We start from the raw sequence: 21994 nt of genomic DNA on the forward strand, positions 1-21994 counted from the left end.
CATAGCTTGTTATTGTATTTTAATACTTCTGACACTATACAAACATAGATCTGAGTCGCTGAACATGAAACGAATGGACAATACTAGAAAGGAAATATTTGTTCTATTCCTATAAAAATTAAAAACATTAAAAAAAAAACTGTATTTTGATCTAAAAAAAAAAAATATATGTTTTTTTTCTATATATAGTTATTGCTGTTTGTTCTACAATTTTAGTGAAGGTGAACACGTAAAAGGAATCATATTTATCCTTTATTTTATTCAAACAGTTTACTGCAATACATCAATATCTTAAAGATTTCAAATTATGGCCAAAATCAGAGTTAAAAAAAAACTCAGAATAAAATGATCCAAAGATTATGTAAATGCCACTTTTTTATTTTTTTATTTCATCAAAAATGAATGGCTGTTATGAAAAGTAGAGCATCTCCAAAGAAATACAATAGACCTCTATTACATTGCTCTACTCTCTTACCAAAAAAAATGTAAATCAACCTGAATTAGTATACAAGAGCAAAATATAAATGCACACACGCTAAATAAAGAGTGTGGAAAATGTTGAGATCAGAACTGGAACAAAATTTGAAAAAGGAATCCACATTTATTTGTAACATTCAGATTGTTGCCCTTATTTACCAAGCTATGCTGTAAAACAAAAAAATGTGGATTCATTACAAAGTAGCAAAATCAGATTAAACCCATAAACACTATTAGATCAGATATACTAACATAACCAAGAGGAGTAGTTTCAAATATTTCCAGTTTAGACATTTTGGCCCTTATTCTATAAAGCGCGGTAGAGCCGATTCGGCGCGATCTCATGGAAAGCCTTACAGAAGTAATTGGGGTTTTCGGTGCATTTTATAGAATAAGGGCCTCTGTAGCCCCCTCCACCAAAAAATATTTTGAGTTTTGATGATGTCCATTATAGAAGGGGCTAGTTTCAGTACATCTTCAACTGACCTTGGACTTTAGATCAAGAGGATTGGAGTGAGATTTGAGGGGCAATTGCAAGGACAATGAATGCAATGCTTTTAAATAATAGGTGGTACCGTACCAAAATGAGACTTAAAAAAAACTTCACAAATGTCTGGAAGGGACAAGTAGCTGACCAGTCCGTTTGCACTATTTGTTACCTGCATTGGGTTAAATCAGGGGTGTGCAAACTATTTGAGCTGTGCCCCTCCTCCCCTCCCCCCCCTTTACCTCTTTTGCCGGCGTCAAATGACGCCGCGGGGTAATGTGACGTCACACCCAGCTTCTGAATCCCGGTAAGTGAAGTTGCAGGGGCCTCACACGATCCCCGGCATTTACTTGCCTTGGGGAAGCGTACGGGGCCTCTGCAACCGCCCGCGCCCCCCCAGAAAAATCTTGCGCCCCTTCTTGCACACCCCTGAGTTAAATCACCTGTGCTCTACCATTACATAAATGTCTCTGACTTATGTTTCAAGGGCTCTGGCTATGTGGCATCATACATACATGCAAGGCAGAACTGTCCGCGGATAACTTATTGGGTGTCATGTTTATTGTTTAATAGAATTGTGGATCTGGATTGTACGGCAAATCCTCTGCCAGCTCTTCTCCGCAAACTGATCCCGGAGATATCACGCCACCACAATACACTAATAACCCATATTTTCTCAGCCACCAGAAGCTGTATAGCGGCAATATAACGCCAGATGTCGACACTTTCCATTGAACAAATACAAAAGGATGATTTGGCCATTTATGTAAATGGAGAAGCATACAAGCCTCAGAGATAAAAGCCTCAAATGTCCGATTCTTGGAGGCATCACAATGATATTTACTTAACCTCAGTGACCAGGTCTAGGCTATGTCAATCTTTTGCTTTTTCTGTTCGATTTCCTAATCCCTCAGTTTAGCTACATTAATTCTCCTGCGGGAATATTTTATATGAGGTGGACATTTAAGATAGATATAGATAGATAGATATATATATATATATATATATATATATATATCTTAATGATTTCAATTAGTTTGGCGTATCTTTTCCTTTTATCTTCAGTTAAATGTCGTTCTACCTACCTGTTTTTTTATTTTATTTATTTTTTAAACATAGGTGGGAAGCAGGGGGTCTTTGGAGCTGAACAGCACGCATTTTAGCTCTGGGGACCCCCTAATTCCCGAGATACTTACCTCTAAACATGCACCCTGTATCACCCCCTGCTCGGGATACAAATGGAATTTTACATTTCTTGTGGCGTGCGGCCAATAGGAAGCTGCAACGTCATCAAGTGTGGCTTCCTATTGGCCCACGTGCCATGGGAGTTCTGAACCAGGAAGTATCGGGAGCACCTATGGAGAGAAATATCTGGGGAAGCAGGGAGTCCCCAGAGTGAAAATGAAAACTTTGTACATCTCCAGAGACCCCTACTTCCCACCTATGATGAAAAAGGGGGGGCATTTAAATGGAATGTTCCTAATCGTGTGTGTGTACACACACACACTTTTTTTACCCCCACGCTTTTTCTTGTCTGTATTCTTTACTGTATTATTAAAATCAAATAGTTATAAAAATAAAAAAATATTTATTTTTAACAACAAATCTGCAGAAATAATACAGCAACCGCAATTTTACGCTAAATCAGCAAGTTTAGGATATGAATGTATAGCAAGATGTAAACCATTTGACAATATATAATTCTACATTCTTACCTAAGTTTGGTGCTCCTGTATTAAATCTGTCAACATCCTGATTGTGTGACTAACTAAATGGCCGCCTTTTAGTTACAATCATTAATTTTGCTGCTTTAATGTGTGGATAAGCTTATAAACCTTTTATTTTTAGATTCCTCCCTGTGCCACTAATATGAGGAAGAGAGATTATTGGCAAACCAATGCCTAGCATGGCATTTTTTGCCAAGGTGTAAAATATATATATATTGGGCTTATCCTCAGTTACATGCCTAGTCACTTGATAAAGACCTGTTCAGGTCGAAACGTTGTGTGGCACAAATAAATAGCTTTATTATCAAATCCGTAGGAGCGTTGGATCCATTTTTCTTTAGCATACACCTAGAATAACCCTGACCGGTACTCCTTGAACCAGCAGCACCGGTAAACTTTATGTATTTATGTTTGGTGTGCAGCATACCCTTTTGTTTAAATTATAAACACACACACACACACACACACACACACACACACACACACACACACACACACACACACAGTAGATTATGTTGTTCACCACTGCACTAGAAGAATGTGACCCCTTGGAGGTATCAAGATAGATATATCCTATATCTTTATACCACCAAGGGGTCACATTCTTCTAGTGCAGTGAACAATATAATCTACTTAAAGGGCCACACTGTGTCTGTGCAAATGAGCACACAGTCATATTTCCATTTGCTAAATCTATACAAAAACAAAGACACGATACCGTTCTGTTTAACTAAATGCTTTTATTTGTGCGCACTTTCGAGATACACTGATCTCTTTGCGGTGGTGTTACAATGGATAAAGCAAGAAAGAGTGCATCCTGGAATGTATCTGACTGAAGCCTATCCCTCCCCCCCTGTGCAGTATGCGATGACAAGGTGTTAAATGGTCCCTGAATGTGAGTGATGCAAGTATATACATTTATAAAGTGCCCGCAGTGTATACAGCGCTTTACAAAAGGTTTGTGTGGGAGTGTATACCAATGGTGTGGGTAGGTGTAGAAATGTAAGTGGGTGTTGCATTACTATTAATGTGTGTAGATTCTATGTGGTCCCTATTGGTATATAGGGTTAGAATTACATTGTACACATACATATGTAAGAGAAGCTGTGTGTGAAGTCATATAGCGCAGTATGTACATACATGGCCTTTAGCACTCATGGGAAGAGAGTTCTCGTCAAGGTAGTGACTCATGAAGCTGCGGTCTCTGTTTAGGCCACCGCCAAGTATCCCGAACAGTTGCATAAATTTGTATTCATGGAACCTCTCTCTTTCGGTGTTCCAAGATTACGTTTGAGTATTGCCACCTTCAGGTCGTTCATCTTATGGCCAGAGTCAGAGATATGTTCGCTGACAGGACTGTCTTGTTCCGCGTGTGATGCAGATTCATTCTCTTGTTTAGCCCCTGTCCTGTCTCACCTATGTAGTAGCAGCCCCCTGGGCATTTCATGCACATGATGAGGTACACGACATTGCTGAACGAACAGATGAACCTTACTCTGATTTTGTACTCCCGATTTCTGTGTGGTATTTGTATTGTGCCCGCTGTGTGGAGCATTGCGCAGGTTTTGCATCTTGCGTCCTGGCATGGTCTTGTCCCGCATTCAGTTGTACTGTTGAATACTTTACTCCTCACCATCATTTTCTTGAGAATGAGGTTGTCTTTATGATAAGGGTGTTTCAGAGAAGACCTGTTGCAGTCTTGTATCTTCCTGGAGAATGGGTTGTAGTTCCCTGGCAATCTTGCGTAGGGTTTCTAGGTGTGTGTTAGATGTGACCACCAAAAAGGTACCCTGTCGCTTGTCTCTTTCTGTCTGTATTCAAGGAGGATCACTGCTTGGTATTCTGTTGGCTTTGTGAATTTGCTGGTCTACAATTCTGTGGTTATATCCACAGTTTATGAAATCCGATCTCAAGGCTGTAGTACGCTGGCCTCTGTCTGCTGTGTCGGAGCATATCTGGTTGTATCGTATGGCTTGACTGTAGATGGTTGCATACTTTGTGTGTATGGGGTGGAAGCTGTTGTCCCTTAAATAGCTAGCTTTGTCTGTAGGTTTGCGGTAAACAGATGTCTGTAGTTGGTTGTTCTTTACAGTAATGGTGGGATCTAGGAAATATACTTCATCCGGGGAATGGGTGAGTGAGGTTGATGGTCAGGTGGAATGTATTGAATTTCTCATGGAACTGTATGAGGTCCAAATCAGGAGGATGTCATCGATGTACCAAAGGTATGTAAGGGGTTTCAAGTGACAGGTGGAAAGAAAAAAAAAAAAGTAACTTTCCAGTTTTGCACAGAGCAGATTGGCATACTGTGGCGCCATCCGAGTGCCCATAGCGGTCCCGGTTGTCTAGATGTATGTGTAATTTCCAAATGTGAAGTAGTGATGGGTCAGAATAAAGTCTATGCATTTAGTCACTGTCTCTGTGAGTGGCTCCTGCGGTCCCAGAAATATCTGCAGGCTGAAATCCTATCTTTGTGGGGGATGTTTGTGTAAAGTGATTCTACATCCATGATTGCTAGTAGTGTTCCTGTTGGGAGGGGGCCAATGGCATTAAATTTGTTTAGCAGGTCGGTGGTGTCCTGGATATAACTGGGTGTGTTCCTGACAAGTGGTTTTAGAATGCCTTACACCCAGCCAGAAATATTCTCAGTCAGTGTGCCAGAGACAATAAGGTGCCCAGGGTTACCCTCTGTGAATTTTACAGAGCATGTAGAATGTGCCAGGTTTTGGGTTAGCTGGTTTCAGGTCAAGAATCTGATCTCGTGTGGATCAGGAGTGTTTTAATGATCCTGTTGAGTTCTCATGTATTTTTTTGTTGGAACCTCCTACAGTTTGATGTAATGCACCAGAGAGTGGTCTGTGCGCTTCCCGCAGGTAGTCTGTGGTCTTCATTATGACCACAGCTCCTCCCTTGTCCGCAGGTTTGATTGTTTGTTGTGGTTGCCCTTTAGAGATTCTATGGCTCTCATCTCGATCGACACGGTACAGATACATACATACCACACAATCATAAATCTACCTTATCCTATGAGATTACATAATAAATAGACTCTACTCTAAGAAGCACCAAACAGCCCCATGAATTCCTCCACTCTCACAAGACCATGACCCATTGTGAGACACCTTGTATTATTGTAATAACAGGAATCTCCTTAACATAAAAGTGCATGGTCAGGATTGCTAAGAGAAAAAGAAAATTAAGGGGAGCAATGCTTAAAAGAAAATACAAAAAATAAAAATCAGCAAATATTTGGTTAAAAAGTGAAAAAGAAACATTAGCAGAATAAAATACCAACCTTTTCATTTGGATCATGTGCTGTTGAATATTGGATATGTGAGGCTAAGTAGCACCATCTTGATCTGGCGACAGAATGCTGTAAAGAAATAACCACTCTGTGAGTAACAGGCTACTAATCATTGGAAGTGAGATCATGACTCATACCACATTTATTAATGATCACGTTTAAACTAGGCAGCTGAATCAAAGCAACCAACAGAAACCATTTCTTGTAAGAGTTTCTAGGCACGTACTGTAGTTCTCATGACATTTAGCCCGCTCATGTAATGCGTTGTAGGTTAATACTGCAATGAAGTGGTAAGATCTAGACTACAGGAATTAGAGGCCCATGTGTCCTATACAATGATTGTTTGCAACAAATCTCATGCTTGCCAATCCTTCATTAAATGAACACTTGCAGCACATTTACAGTTTACAATTAAATTAGGAAATGGTGTCCGATGGAGGACAGATTAGGGCGATGCACTGCTGCTCAATGGGAACTGAAATCACGGAGGCTGGAGCGCTCAAACATTGGGGAAAAAAAATCTTTAATGGATCCTCCGCAACATAATATCACACAGAGATGTGTGAGAGGCCTCTGACGCGTTTCACGTATGCGTGCTCTTTGTCAAAGAGTAGGGTCTTTCTCACCATGTTTAAAATGTATCGAGAAACTGCCGGCCGAAAATCCCGCCCCTCACTATTCAGAAACAACCCCCTGAAGTCAATCACCAAGGAAGCCATCCTAAAGCATGAGTGGCGACCCCCCCTGGACCGCAGCAAACTGCAATAAAACAAATAAAGCAGCTAACATTTAAAATCATTAACAAACACCTGTGAAGACTTGCAACTTGATGGGGAATCAGTGAATCAGTCAGCGAAAGCTATGAATCTCATTCTATAACCACAAATTACTTGAGTATATAAACTGACCTATAAATCACAATATTTTATTTCTAAAATAGGTTTTAGGAAATAACATTTAAAAACAAATAGTTTTTGTGTATATGATTCAATCAAATAATTGGACAATATCTTGCAAATAGAACACAAGTCTAAATCTAAGTGATTATATGAACCACCACAGATGGATGTCATCAAAATATCAACAATTTGATAAATCCGAAATCAACTTAAGAAAATCCGAAATCAACTTAAGAAATGTAGGGGATGATTCAATTTACCCCAAAGTGGCCCATTGCCCCGCAATCATCTGAAGATGCTCTGTCAAGTCAGTGGGGGATTTCAAATCGGCCAGAAAATGTGGGAGAGAGGAATGGAAATCGACACAAAACGGCACGTGGGCAGGGAACTGATATGCACTGATATGACTATATGCTGTGGGCCCTTATTCTGTATTGTCAGAAGTTGCCTGGCAGCTGCTTGGGACTATATAGAATTACCCCCCATATATTGAATAGATTGTAGTGGACAGAGACTTACGGGATAATCAGCAATGTCATTTGTGGTGTTTCTTGCAAAGCATATACATTTTTTTTCCCCCTAAAAAGTAAGCAATTTCAGACTACTTCCAGATAGGAGCGGGGGAAGAATATTCTGCAGGGGTGCCTGCAACCCATTGAATTCAGCAAATCTGCAATGTCCTGCAGGCTCGTCTCCAAGGAATATTAAGCACATCCCTTTTTTCACAAGTAAGAGATCTCAAGGTAAGGAAGAGTTGTCATTGTATTGGTCTTCCTATTATTTGACCTGCAGAGCTACTTCTTGTACCTACAAAGGCTAACAGCAACATTCCCAATTGCAGTCTGGATAGGAAGGAAGGAAAGATTTATTGCCAACTGACTTGGATTACAAGTTTTGATGAATTGCTGGAAGCACACGTCGCCTGATAAAGAGGGATAGGTTTGCTTCAAAAATAAGTTTCTTTTCAAAAGCAAATAAATACATCTCAAAGAGGGAAGAAGTTGTAATTAGTACTAGCCATAACCTGTTCTTTTCTGAATTGTACACTGTTGAACATTTATATAGTATTCTTTGTTAAGAGAAATTAGGATATTAAAATCCAGCATCTTTGCCCCAGAATTTAATCCTACAAGGGTGCTGTGCAGTAAACCAGTAAAAAAGGGACGAGCTGTATGTTTGTAATAATTTTGAGTGAGTTATAACTACTGAATGCAAATTTAAATCTGAGACTCAAATTAGGGAGCAAACACACGCGTTTATTTTTAACATTTTCATAAATTTACAATTCAGGTAAAACAAAAAAGTTACATATTTACATCATCAAATTCTGACATATTGTGAAGATTCCCTGGGGAGTCAAATCTCATAGAATGTATCAAAAGATCCATTTAACAGACGTGTAAGATGTTCCATAAGATTACATTTTTAATTTTTTTGTAAAATCAGTCATTGGTGGAAGTGCTTCCTATTTCCAGAAGTTAGCTTTAGCGCATCTTGTGGCTGAAATGTGTACGGTCAATATTTGGAAACGTTTATGTTTTGTTTTTTTAACTAGATAATAAAAAAGAGTTATGATGGGTATTTAAAAAAGCCCACCGTACCGTGTATACTAACTAAAAATATCACTTGTGGGCACATTTGCATGTCTCAGACAGGTCTGCAACTCTTTACCCATTATCGCTTAGCAAACAGTGCTTCGACTGCAGTCAGGTATTCTGGGCAATGACATGCAAATGAGCATAGTGTGTCACGCTTTACTTCTTATCCATTTTAACATAGACCCTATAAATTGATGCCTGGATTTTTTATAACATAATGCTATAAATGGATCTCTTTAAATTGTTTGATGGGTTAGTTCTTCGATCAAATCAAAGATCTGGGCCCAAGTTTGGGAAATGTTGGGACAAGCTCACCAGATATGAGATATAGTACCAACATAAAGACATCCACTTTAGCATTTATTGGTATATTGAAGGTCTATTTTATGTAATCTGGTACTAGGTACCAACGGAGTAGGATTTTATATCCATTCTCTTTTACATTAGTAGAACAGAAGGAAAGCGGAGCACACCAACAGAAATGCAATAATTTAAAAAAGGTCATTTTATGGGGGCGTGGCCAAGACTCCGAGCTGTGAAGCCGCAAGCCGCTCAGTCGGCACCGAGCAAACTACACCGCTCACGCCGACGAGCGCGATCCCCAAAAAGCCCCACAACCCGGGAGAGGGTCCTGCGCACTGAGCCCCGACACTGCGGGCAGTCTCAAGGGCTAGTTAGCGCCGGATCGGCGATCGGGAGCAGCAGCCACACTCCAGGAGCCCCGCAGTGCCGCGATCCAAGATGGCCGCCGGACCAACAGAGTTACACTAACTCGCGGCCCGGCAGCAACACACAATAGCCACCAATCGAGCCCCTGAGGTGAGGGAGGACTCCGCTTGCAGCGAGGAGCTGCACAGAATTAATAAAAGAAGTACTACCAGCGCAACGGGACCTCCAGAGACGCAGAGGCGCGCTTACACCCTGTGGGGGGTGAGGTAAGGGGGAGAGGAGTAAGGGATATACGGGCCAGAGGAGATCTGCTATAGAAGTCTCCCCAATAGAGTGGCACGCAGAATCAGTGCCAGTCCCTCCTGCTAGGGCAGCATAGATCCGCTGAAGCTTTGGACCGCACAACCTGTGAACACATGAATAAAACTATGCAATAGGGGGAATACTATGTGAAGGAGTGCAAATGGGGTCACGATAAAATCAAAAGCACGAGTCAAGGACCCCCCTCAGGGGTCTATGGATCAAAGCAATTAAATATATAACTCAACAAGAGCGACCTGGGACTAACAAGTTCTAGCTAATTGAACAAAATAGACCTGTGAAATGGCCCCGCCAAAAAAGCCACCAAAACCGGACGCTTCCCTGTTCTTCAAGCAAAAGAGCGGCACACCGAAACCCCCGAGAAAGCACAAGACCTCGCAATCTCAGGACCACGAAGAATCCGAGTCAGGCTCGGACTCGGACCAAGGGACAAGTCTAAGAAACGATCTAAAGGCCTGGGTCAAAGAGATCAAGCAGTCATTCCATGAAGAACTGCAGAGCGCAATGATGGGATTACGCTCCGAAATCGCGGCGGTAGAGGTGCGCACTACGGGCCTTGAAGAAGCTATGGAAGCCTCCACCGAAAGACAGACCGAGACAGACGCAGACATAGCCCAGCTGAAAGATCAGATATCTCGTCTCCAGGACGCGCAAGAGGAAGTCGAGAATCGATCAAGAAGGAACAACATCAGGATTCGCAATGTCCCAGAGTCGGTCGCGGCAGAGGATATTAAACCTTATCTCCACAGGCTTTTTCAAAGTATACTTCCAGAAGCCACCAATCCTAAATTGGAACTGGGCAGGGCCCATAGAGTCTTCAGACCCAAGGAGTTTGAGAACAGAGGACCCAGAGATATAATTACCAGGCTGCACTACTTCTCAACCAAAGAGGAAATTATCACCAAAATCAGAAACCAGGATAAGTTCCACTTTGAAGAATCGGAACTACAAATCTTTTCCGATCTCGCGCCTGCCACACTGGCTAAAAGACGGGATCTTAGAGAGATTACGAGCTTTCTACGAAGTAAGGACATCAGATACCACTGGGGTTTCCCATTCCGTTTACAAGCATCGCACAACGGGAAACAAGCAACAATCAGGAAGCCAGAGGAAGGCCAGGCATTCATGGCGGCCCTGGGTCTGGAGGTCCCGCCGGAAGTTGCAACCCAGGCGAGAGCCCCACTACAAGGAAAACAGAGACAATGGACTAGAGTTCAGACGTCCTCAAGGAGGACATGAATAACTGCGATCTAGTCTAACTATTTTCAACACTGGAGAATAAAGTTTATGTTAAGCAGAATCTTTAGATAAATAAGAATTAAATGAGCTAGAAGAATAAGCCGAGGGGCTTAAGTACATAGGCTAACTATAACCATAAGATTTGTTGTGTATTCCACACAACGTTTGATTGATATATATATATATATATATATATATATATATATATGTGTTTTAGCACTGACAAAAAAAAAAGTTTTTGTGAAGGACAAGAAGATTGGAGCCCACAGAGCCTCAGCCGAGTTCCCAAGTTGAACGGTTACCTGTAGGTGTCCAAAATTCATCAGAATGCAAGTACCACAATGCACCCCACACACTTCCCCTCCCTCACTTTAGACTCTGCATGTCCCAAAAAACCCCAGAGCAGAGTCAAAGGCCCGAGTTAATAGAGGGCCCGATCCCACACCAAGTTAACAACCCCCAAGCCTATTTTTGTTTATACCCAATTACTTTTCCTCTGCATCCCAAATGCAATCCACACGAAAACACTGAGCTCTGTATAATTAGAAAACAGGGAATGGTATACTCCCTGAAACAAAATCGTCAGGAAGTATGTAGACCCAATAAACTCAGTAACAAAGAAACTTTGTATAATTCAATAAATGACAATGTATGGCTAGCCGCTTAAAAATAATCACACAGAATGTTAAGGGGTTAAACTCTCCTATGAAAAAGGAAACTTATGTTCAGAGATTTTAAAGCTAAACAAGGAGATATCTACATGATCCAAGAGACGCACTTGGTTAGAGACGATATAAGTAGACTGAGAGATAAAAATTTCCACCAAATTTACCATTCCTCAGCAATAAATAAAAAGGCAGGAGTAGCAATATCGATTAAAATCGGTGTCCCCTTTGCTATAGATAAGATAAAAAAAGACAAAGAAGGGCGCATGCTAATTATATCTGGCAAATTAGGACCCACAGACCTGACTTTAGTCTGTTTGTATGCTCCTAATAAGGACCAGGAACTGTTTATCTGCGAGGCATTTGACACAATCAATATAGGAGAATCCATTTAATAATTGGAGGCGATCTAAACACGATCATAGACAGCAACAAAGACAAAGCGAGAAAATCAGATAGAGAACAACACAAACATGAAAAATTCAACGGCCCTTAAACAAAATATAAGAACAAGCGGACTGGTAGATGCATGGCGGCTGATGAACCCTATAACAAGGGGGTACTCATTTTACTCAGCCCCGCACAATCAGTATACACAAATAGATTATATTTTTATATCTAGAGAATTGGCCAACCGTATAGTAAAAGCAGAAATAGATAACATTACATGGTCAGACCATGCCCCAGTGCTACTAACACTGAAGGATCTGCACCAGAGACCTGCCGGAGCAAGGTGGCGTATGAACGACCTCTTGCTTAGAATACCCGAGACCAAAAACGCAATAAGGTTTGCTATACTAGACTATTTTTCAATAAACGACAACGGACAAGTAGAAGACAGTACTCTATGGGCTGCACACAAAGCGACCATCAGAAAAAGGGAAAAAAATAAGAATATAAACATTAGCATTAGGGAGCACGAAGAGAACTTCCAAAGCAACCCCTCAGACGACATTAGAGCTAAAATAGATGAAGATAGAACAAAACTCAAAAATATACTGATAGAGGACACCGAGAAAGCAATGAGCTGGACAAGCCAAACGTATTACGAGAAAGGAAAAAAAGCAGATAGATATTTAGCAGCCAAACTCCGCAATAAAACGACTAATCTTAATATATTTAGTATAAAGGCCAACCAAGATAAAATGTTATATAACCCCGTAGAAATAAATAAAGAATCCGTGGCATACTATAACAAGTTATATAATTTGACAAACCACGACCAAAACGAATTGGACAGGACTACAAAAATAGATGACTATATAGAAACAACCAGATTAACTAGGCTAGATGAATCAGAGACAAACTATCTAGGAATCCCTATAACAGAGGAGGAAGTAACCGGTGATATTAAAACTCTTAAAAATTCTAAAGCCCCAGGCCCGGACGGCTTTACGAATTTTTATTATAAAAAATACGAGAATATACTGAAACCCTATTTAATTAGATGGTTTAATGGGATCTTAAATGGCAAAACTATGCCAGCCGAGTCACTGGAAGCCTCAATCATAGTAATCCCAAAAGAAGGACAGGACCCCTATGCTCTAGCTACAGACCCATCTCTCTGATACAGATACAAAATTGTTTGCAAAAATCTTAGCGACCAGACTGAAAAAGGTTCTAAATACCTTGATTCACCCAGACCAAGTGGGATTTACCCCAGAACGACAGGCCTCGGATAATATTCGCAGGATCATTAATATTATTCATAACAGCAACACGAATCAATGCCCCACACTGATACTAGGACTTGACGCAGAAAAAGCGTTTGACAGGGTGGCCTGGCCCTTTATGTTTCGAGCGCTCAGAGAGGAAGGAATCCATGAAAATTTTATAAACGGTATAGCAGCCCTATATTCCAACCCAACAGCCACAGTCTGCACCTCAGGCTACACCTCTGAACCGTTTAAGATTACAAACGGCACCAGGCAGGGTTGCCCGCTATCCCCCCTGTTTGCAATCTGCATAGAAGTCTTAGCCACAAGAATAAGATCAAACCCAGAGATAAAAGGCGTTTCTATAGGCAATGAAGTCTACAAGACAGCCCTCTTTGCAGACGATATTCTACTTTCCCTGACCAGCCCAGAGACATCCCTGAGAAGCCTGTTTGATACATTAGATGAATTCGGCAAAATTTCAAATTTTTAAGTCAACCACACTAAATCTGAAGCTATAAATATTTTCATACCCATAGAAAAAGAGAAAGAGCTCAAAAAGAAATTCCCTATAAAGTGGAAGACAGATAAGATAAAATATCTGGGGGTTTTCATTACACAAAAATATGAGGATATCTATAAAGCAAACTACCCAAATCTAATTAAAACTTTAAAAAAAAAGGAGAAGATCTATCGAACTGGTCGAGTCACCAGATCTCCTGGTCGGGTAGGATCATTTCAGTTAAAATGAACCTACTACCAAGAATATTATATTTGTTTCAAATTCTCCCAGTAACGGTCCCAGCGAATGTCATTAGGGACCTGGAAAAAGAGATAGTCAAATTTATCTGGAATGGTAAAAAGCCCCGAATTAAGAAAAATTTAATGGCACCCCCTCTGACCAGAGGAGGCCTGGGGCAACCTGACCTAGCTAAATATTATGAAGCAGCTAGACTGAGTTCGTTAATTTATTGGTCAGCATCCCCGGGTACAAAGCCATGGGTAGATATAGAGAGAACGGGCCAAAATGCTAAGCATGGCAAATCTCTTGTGGATAAAAAAAGAAAACAGAGCAGACCAATATAAATCCCACCCAGTCGTAACACACTCTTTCTTTAAGCATCTGGGACAAAAACTGTAAATATAAACAGATCTCATCTATCCCTTCGCCTCTGACACCAATCAGACTCAACCCAGAGTTCCCAGCATCGCAACACTCATCGGTCTTTAAAAGATGGGAAGAAAAAGGGCTATCCTCTATTGGCAGCATGCAAAAAGGGGGCAGAGTTAAGCCATTCTCTGTTCTAAGGGAAGAATACGATATCCCAAATACACATACACGCCAGTATATGCAGCTTAAACATTATGTTTCCTCGATACAACCACAAGAAACCTGGACTAGATCCCTAACCACTTTCGAGAGGTTGTATCAATCAGGCATATACCATAAAGGGACAAATCGCCCAGTTTTATCAGGTATTGATACAGCAACAGAGGGCAAACAAGCAAAAATATATCAGACTGGGAAAAAGATATAGGTAGTACCATGGAGGGGGAAGATTGGGAAGAGATATATGAAAGAATAGCTAGAGCTTCCAGATGCTCAGCAGTTAGAGAAACAAATTTGAAAATCCTTCACAGATGGCATTACACACCTGTGCACCTTCATTCTTTCATCCCATCATTTCCCCCATGTGCTGGAGTAACTGCGGACAATCGGGCACATTTAAACATATCTGGTGGTCATGCCCCAAGATTATCCTATACTGGGGGAGAATAAGAAGACTAATAAAGGGGGTACTAGGTATAGAATTGACATGGGACATGGAAACTGTACTTTTATTAAAACCTACAGACGGTCTTGAAAGGAAGGCAGACTACTTGACAACACAAATACTCTTGGCAGCTAAAGCAATGATAGCGAAACACTGGAAACAGAATGATTCCCAACTGTAATGAACAAAATGAACCATGTTATGATCATGGAAAGACTAACCAGTCTAGTCCATGACAGATTTAATAGTTTCTTGACAACTTGGGACCCTTGGGCGACTTATATACAGTATGGCAAAATCCAAACCTGAATTAAGACCGTGAACTCAGACTCGATTTTAAACCAAAATGTGTGCACTTCTAACATATAGGATGTCTTTAATACTTTTATATAAATATACGTATACCTTTATTTGCAAGATCCCTGCGCGGAGACCATTGTGGATGATTTGCCTTAACCCTCTCCACCCACCCTTTTCATTTTCTGTACCCCTCCCTCCCCTCCATGTTAATCTTTGAAAAACAATAAAATACAAGTTTAAAAAAAAAAACAAAAAAAAAAAAATTGTAATTTTATTGACTGATTACAGTCAAACCATCCAACGTTTCGGTGTACAAACACCTTCTTCAAATCAAGTTTTTAGAGGTGTTTGTATATATGGCTTTTCCATTCTTCTAGTGGTATACTCATACCTACATATTTTTCACAATTAAGCATATATAATAATTTAGTATCTGGATACATGTCTTGTAGGAGATTATATATATTGGAAATACATCCTTTCTAAAAGGAAGATTCCATGCACAAATTTTTCTAATTGTTTATTTTCAGGTGTACAAACATATGACACATAAGGCAACTGTTAACCAAAAAGAAATGGTTTAAAAATACTAATGCAAATTACTTTTAGCCAACTCAAATCCTCTGCACCAATGTTTTCAACAACGATTCCTGGGAACCCTTGGGTTCCTTGCAATTTTCAGGTCATTTGAAAATTGTACCAAATACAGAAGAATGTACAATACATCTGATCTTAGACACGCTATTAGAGATGTTTGGGGGTTCCTAACAATGCATCTGATCTCAGACTCGCTATTAAAGAGGGTTGGGGTTCCTTACAATGCATCTGATCTCTGTTGCGCTATTAGAGAGGGCTGGGGATTGTTTATAATGTATCATATCTCAGGCTCACTATTAGAGGGGGCTGGGGTTCCTTAAAATGCATCAGATCTCAGACTATTAGAGAGGGTTGGGGTTCTGCAGAATTTCACATAGGGTTCCATAACCAAAAAAAGAGATTGGAAACCACTAATTTAGAAAGATAAAGATTACATCGAGAGATAGTTTAATTACACGAAGGGTGTTAAAACACCTGTTATTTTGCGAGAGCATAACATTTGCATATTATTATCATTACTGTACTCTGTACGGTGGAGGGGTTGTGTCACTTTTTTTACTCACAATAACGGACGTGTGCCTCATAGGAAAAGAAATGAGTGAAGTGCTTCATATTTTACCATTAGTTTTGTATGATCACTAAACTCGATTGCGTTCTGCAGTTTATTACCTAGGTCAATATGAGACAAAAGAAAACGATATCTAACAAATTAAGTTAATCCCTGTCACTATGAATGCACACTTTGGGGGTTATTCATTAAACTGTGATCGTACCGATTGAGGCACTATAGAATAGAAACTCCCATTGACTTTGGCAATATTGCAGTGTAATGAAAAAATAATTAATTTCGTAACTTCACCCTCCCCAGCCTTAATGGGGCAGCTTCCTCAAAGCTATATTTTTTTATTTAACTTCCCCTACTTTAATTTAACAACCTATTGTTAAGCTATATTTTTTCCTCGTAAAGAGCATAGCGTTAACTAGTGGTGACATGCAAATGAGGCGTTATCATAACATCGCATATCCACTAAAATCCATTAGTGGTGACTTAATGTTAGGTCTATTAAATTATACCTAATCTTAGCGTTATCTCTATCCAGAAACTGGGGGAAAAACAGCCCTATTTCAGTAATTATGTCACACTACTGGAAGAGAACACATTGTTAGGCTACAAATGTTTTTGCACATAATTAGCTTTATAGATCATATGATAATTCAGGGAACATACAGTAGTGTCAGGTTCCGCCATCACGGCCGTCCCTTCAGCGCCGGCACATTCATGAGACGCTTGCTTTGAATCTACCATAATAGACGACATCTGTGCTCACTTCCTTCGCCTCTACCAAGATGGCCGGAACCAGGAAGCGGCTGCATTTCGCCCACAACTCCAAATACAGGAATTGGCTTCCCTCACCTCATACCAAGATGGAGGATGAGATTGGCTACACCTAGGCTAGGCATTTCTATTCCATTCAGACAGTACCCGAGCAAGGTGTCCAATTCTGTGTGTGCCTGGACCCAGTTTACATTCTGCTTCGACCCTTGCCTGGAATTGGACTTCGCCTTGCCTTCCGTCTGCCCTGAACAGTGACTATGCTGCTGCCCCCTGTCCTGACCTTGGCTTGTGACCCAGATTATTCCCTCAAATCAGGACTCAGCCCCCACATCCCACCTCAGCCCTACGGGTCGGCTTCCTGGTCTGAGACGAGCTTAACCACACATCACCTGTTCCTGTTATATATAATCAGTCTGTTGGTTATAAAACTGGTGCAATAAATGCAAAAGGAAGTTTTGCCTTTGAATATAGTACTGTTATTTGGTTCACTCCTGAAGCTGCGAGCGTTGGTATAGCTTCCTTAGTGCATTCATATCTTGAATGTATACACTTTATAATGTGTGGGAGACTGCAACAGATGGCAGATGTACTCAAGGGTTTCTCTTGACTATAAAACCAGAAAATGGCTGTTGTACATTAAATAATTTGAGCCTGAAAGGTTAGTCCTTTTACCCACTGTTCATTATACTCCTGTATAAAAGATACCCCTGAGGTGATTTTTTTTTTACATTCCTTACGCTCTGTATAAAACTGTTATTGTCTGGATTTTGATTCACATGTTGCTAAAGGTCCTGCACTTAGATACCCCTGATGAAGTGGACCGGCTCCACGAAAAGCATAGGGCTTAGTGGGACATCTGATCCTTGCAGGACCACACTGGCTGCAGATCTGTTCAGTTTGTGCCGTTCAGTATTGAGCTGGCTTCTTGAGTTTGAGAGGGGGACTTTTTTCAAAGTTATTTTGGGAGCTCTTTTTGTCCCCATTTGTGGGCCCGATTAAGGGCACCCCCTCCGCTGAGTGAGACAGTGAGTACGGAGACAGTCTACGGCGACCAGCAGCCATCTCAGCTGTTCTGATACTGGCGGAGAGTCGTGGAGGACACTGAGCTGAGGGACTTCGACCAGCGCCGAAACCTAGAGACCTGGGCGATATGCTTAAAAGAACTTCCCTTCTGTGAGAGCATTACTGCTCAACGTTTGTTTTTAATAGTAAAAAAACTTTAATACACCATGTTTGTCCTTGTGCTTCTCTTCTCTCACATATCATAGGACTTCTAAGAGTCCTTCATTGAGTTGAGGTAGAGTTGGAGTGCTATGACTTATTTTACCTTTGCACAGTGGAAAGTTTTTGCATGGCTAAGTAAAAACCTAAAGGTAATTAACATGGGAAAGTGGAAGTGCAAAAAAAAAAAAAAACGCTTTTGCTGGCAAAGATGTCAAGCACCACTCTGCTTCCTAAAGCTGTGCCCCACAATGCCTTGCAATGTGCGATGGAAATCATTGTGTGGGACATGACTTCTGGAAGATCTGCCACCATTGCAGTGCTTCTGGGCTTGCAGTCTTTCAGACAGACCAAATAAAGTAGTAGACAACTAAAAACTCTAACTGAACATCCACAAAAGAAAAAAAAAAGCTGGACAGGGACAAGTCAGGATCCCAATACAATAGGTACACTGCTAGAGGGCTCAAAAAGGGGTGTGCCAGAACCGGTTTCAGAAGAGGAAGGGGATGTGACTTTGTAAAGAAACAAAAAAAATGCTTGTTACATTATAATACATTTTTAATGTAAGTTTATAAAAAAGAAAATATTTTTAAAAAAAATATCTAAAAAAAAAAAAGGAGAAAGAAGAAATGCTACAAGTATTTTCTCATAGTAGATAACTGATTTTAAGAAAAATAATAATAACAACAACACGTAGGATATTGCTTGGTCTGCAGCTTTTAGATAAACAACTTGTTTTACATTAGGCCTTGCCTTTCTTGTGTATATAAGATCTGACATCGAGTGAAGGTTCAGCTTTGCATGCAGCATTATACTATGCTCAAAAGGAGTGAATAAACACACACTTGATAAACGTTACTAGCTTAGTTTCCCTGCGTAAACCCCTCCTCCTCCCCAATTTTTTTTTATCTATATAACGTTTCCTTTTCTCAACCCATTCTTTTAAGCATTTCTACCTGTGCAGATTTCACTCAGAAGTTGATCCAGCTTAACACATATATAGATGAGACATTTACATTACATTCTTTAACACAGTGAGGATGGGACTCATTAAAGCAGCAGGGCAACCAAGTCAGACACTTTAGATAAGTGGCTGTCGGAAGCAGTCTTAAAGACAATGAAAATTGTGGCACCCCTGTGCTTGCCACTGTACAAAATGATCATCCTGCAAGAAGCACCATCTCAACGCCGACTCCTTCCCCCTCCTAGTCCAGCTGTCAATGAGAGCCTACAAACCAGCGTCTATTGACAGCCTGGCAGAGAGACAGCAGCTCACAAGCACCCCAAAGGATGACAATTTCAGACACCGACACTTCTCACCTCCGGGAGTCAAAGTGTTGTGATTGTTAAGCTTTTCAAAAACCTAGTAACCCAGATGGCATTGCTGCTTGAAATAGGAGTTTGTCTCGTACATTTCAACACAGATATCGGAATCCCATGCTTCTGCTTGATGTAAGGACACAAACTATGCACCTCCTCTAATCTGTTTTCCTGCAACTCACAAGAGGCACAACTGTATACTCTATATTTACCATGTATACATTTTCCTACCAGGTTCCACGAGTCTTACTTGTTACGTCCAACACTTCACTCCTAGATCCTTGGCTCTATTTTAGGGAAGCACCTTCAACTCAAAGTAAAGGGATAATTGCTGCACTTTTAAAATTGAATTACATTTGAGAAACAATTAAACATGCATTTAATATAGGTCAAGTTTGAAAAGCCGACTCATCTGTGCAGAAACACAGCAACGTTTTAGACTCCCTGGTACAGTTGCAGATTCTTTGTGTAACCGAAGGCTCATAAAAACAAATACGCTTTATACTGCGACAGCTCTTGATTTAGACACTGGAAATTAATCCATTAAAATATTTCAACTTTGACTTGGAGCTTAGAAAAAAGCCTAGCAATGAGCAAAACCCCTCAGCATTGGATTTGTTGGCTCATCAAACTCTTAAGTCAGCAAATAGGACACTTCTGTCAACTTTTGGAGCTAGTGGCCTATATCCCACAGTTGGAGGTTTCACATTACACACAGAGTAGCAGGTCAAGGGCAAAAACTTCTGCAGCTCGGGAGTAAAACATGAAGGAATCCAGAGTAGGGCGCCAATGAAAACTCTACAAAACATACATGGGTGATTTAGCAAAATTTGACTTCAATACAAAAAGTAACTCCAGTTGCACATTTTTCATTTACACATGCAGGCAGTGATGTTGTGCCAATGTAAAACGGCAGTAAAAACAAAGTCACTTTCACCTCTCACCTGATTAATTGCCCTCTGTAACCCAACAACTGAGGTAATACAAGTTAAAGGCTAACTGCTTTGACTATGAAAAGCTGCAGATAGCCAAAAAAAGGGAACTAAAATGGAGATCTGCAGTCATACAAATAGACTTCCGACATTACCATTGGCTACACAAAGTACATTTTTATGAAATAAGTGACGGTTTCAGTGCTGTCACCTGTATGCCATTCTTGTTATTTACACCTGTCTGCTACATTTAATGAAACAGGTTTTTTTTATATACCGGTCATGCCCATTGTAATTGAATACTTATGGTGCAGAAGGAACATTTACACGCGAGGTCACTGTGAAAGGGGGAAAACAATTCAATTCTGAGAATAGGGATGATCTTTTGTTTGAATTTCATGCTCGCATGGGGTGGAGGGGGGGTTATTATTTAGATGTACTGGTTGCAGTAAAGAATAAAAAAAGTATAATAAAGATACAAAACCCATGAGTGCACCTGAATGTCTTCCACAGGTCCCCAAAGCTGCCTCATTCACCACATTGCCACGTGTTTAAGCTGCAGACAAGGATTCTGGGTAGTGACATGCAAATAAGCAGCCAGTGGGTGTGTCCATTTTTAGCTTCCAATCACTAGAGAAACCATGAATAATATTGAGACGCACTTACTACCCGGTAGTGGGAGGCACAATCGAAATGTTTTTTTTCTCCAAATTCGGTCAATTTTTGCCATTATAAAAAGCAGACTCTCTTCTTCTTCTTCTTCTTCTTCTTCTTCTTCTCCTCCTCCTGCTCCTCCCTCCCCCCTGGGAGACTTCATATAAAATGTATCTTGCCCCCTACCCATAGTGTTACAAATCATGATTGATCGCTAGCTTTGGTGGTTACCATGGTAACCTTTGGACTGCACTAGGACCAAGGGAGATTCATTTTACATTCCCAGACACTTAATATTTCAAACATCTCCTGACAAGCATCAGATTTAAAAAATAAAAAAATCGCTTTGGAAAAGGTAAGAAGCAATACATTTTTTTTTTAAATGGCAATCCATGCAGACAGCTGCTCTAACCTGTAAGATGGTACTTAGCACCTGAAACAGCTTAGCGCCGCCGGGGGAGGGGGGGGGAGTTTGAGCGCACCGCCGGGGGGGTGGGAGGTCTGCTGAGAAGACTCAGACTGAGCCCCCCGGGTCCGCAGCTCCGCCGGGGGTGGGGGGAGTCAGGAGAGAGGGGGCAGGACACAGACAGACATACGGTGTGTACACACACACACACACACACACACAGACAACACATACACTGACAGACACACACAAACACACCCACTCTGACGCACGCGCAAACGCCCTCTGACGCACGCACGCACACCCCAGTGATGTACCGAACACCGCCCCTGAATTATGTGCCTATTCCTCCCACCCCCCGCTCAACATCCATGATGCTGGTACTGCTGCCAATAAACATGACCCTGCCAAT

At 40.9% G+C, this 21994-nt stretch overlaps 1 protein-coding gene across 1 annotated transcript in view; it reads right to left on the minus strand.

Annotated features, from left to right (window-relative positions):
* PCCA (propionyl-CoA carboxylase subunit alpha) overlaps positions 1–21994 on the minus strand; it is a 421935-nt gene that overhangs the window by 389236 nt on the left and 10705 nt on the right. Inside the window, exon 2 of the mRNA XM_075590774.1 lies at positions 5987–6064. Coding sequence (XP_075446889.1) covers positions 5987–6064 — 78 coding nt within the window. The remainder of the gene's footprint in view (positions 1–5986; positions 6065–21994) is intronic.

The sequence above is a fragment of the Ascaphus truei genome, chromosome 3, assembly GCF_040206685.1.
Source record: "Ascaphus truei isolate aAscTru1 chromosome 3, aAscTru1.hap1, whole genome shotgun sequence".
Lineage (NCBI taxonomy): Eukaryota > Metazoa > Chordata > Amphibia > Anura > Ascaphidae > Ascaphus > Ascaphus truei.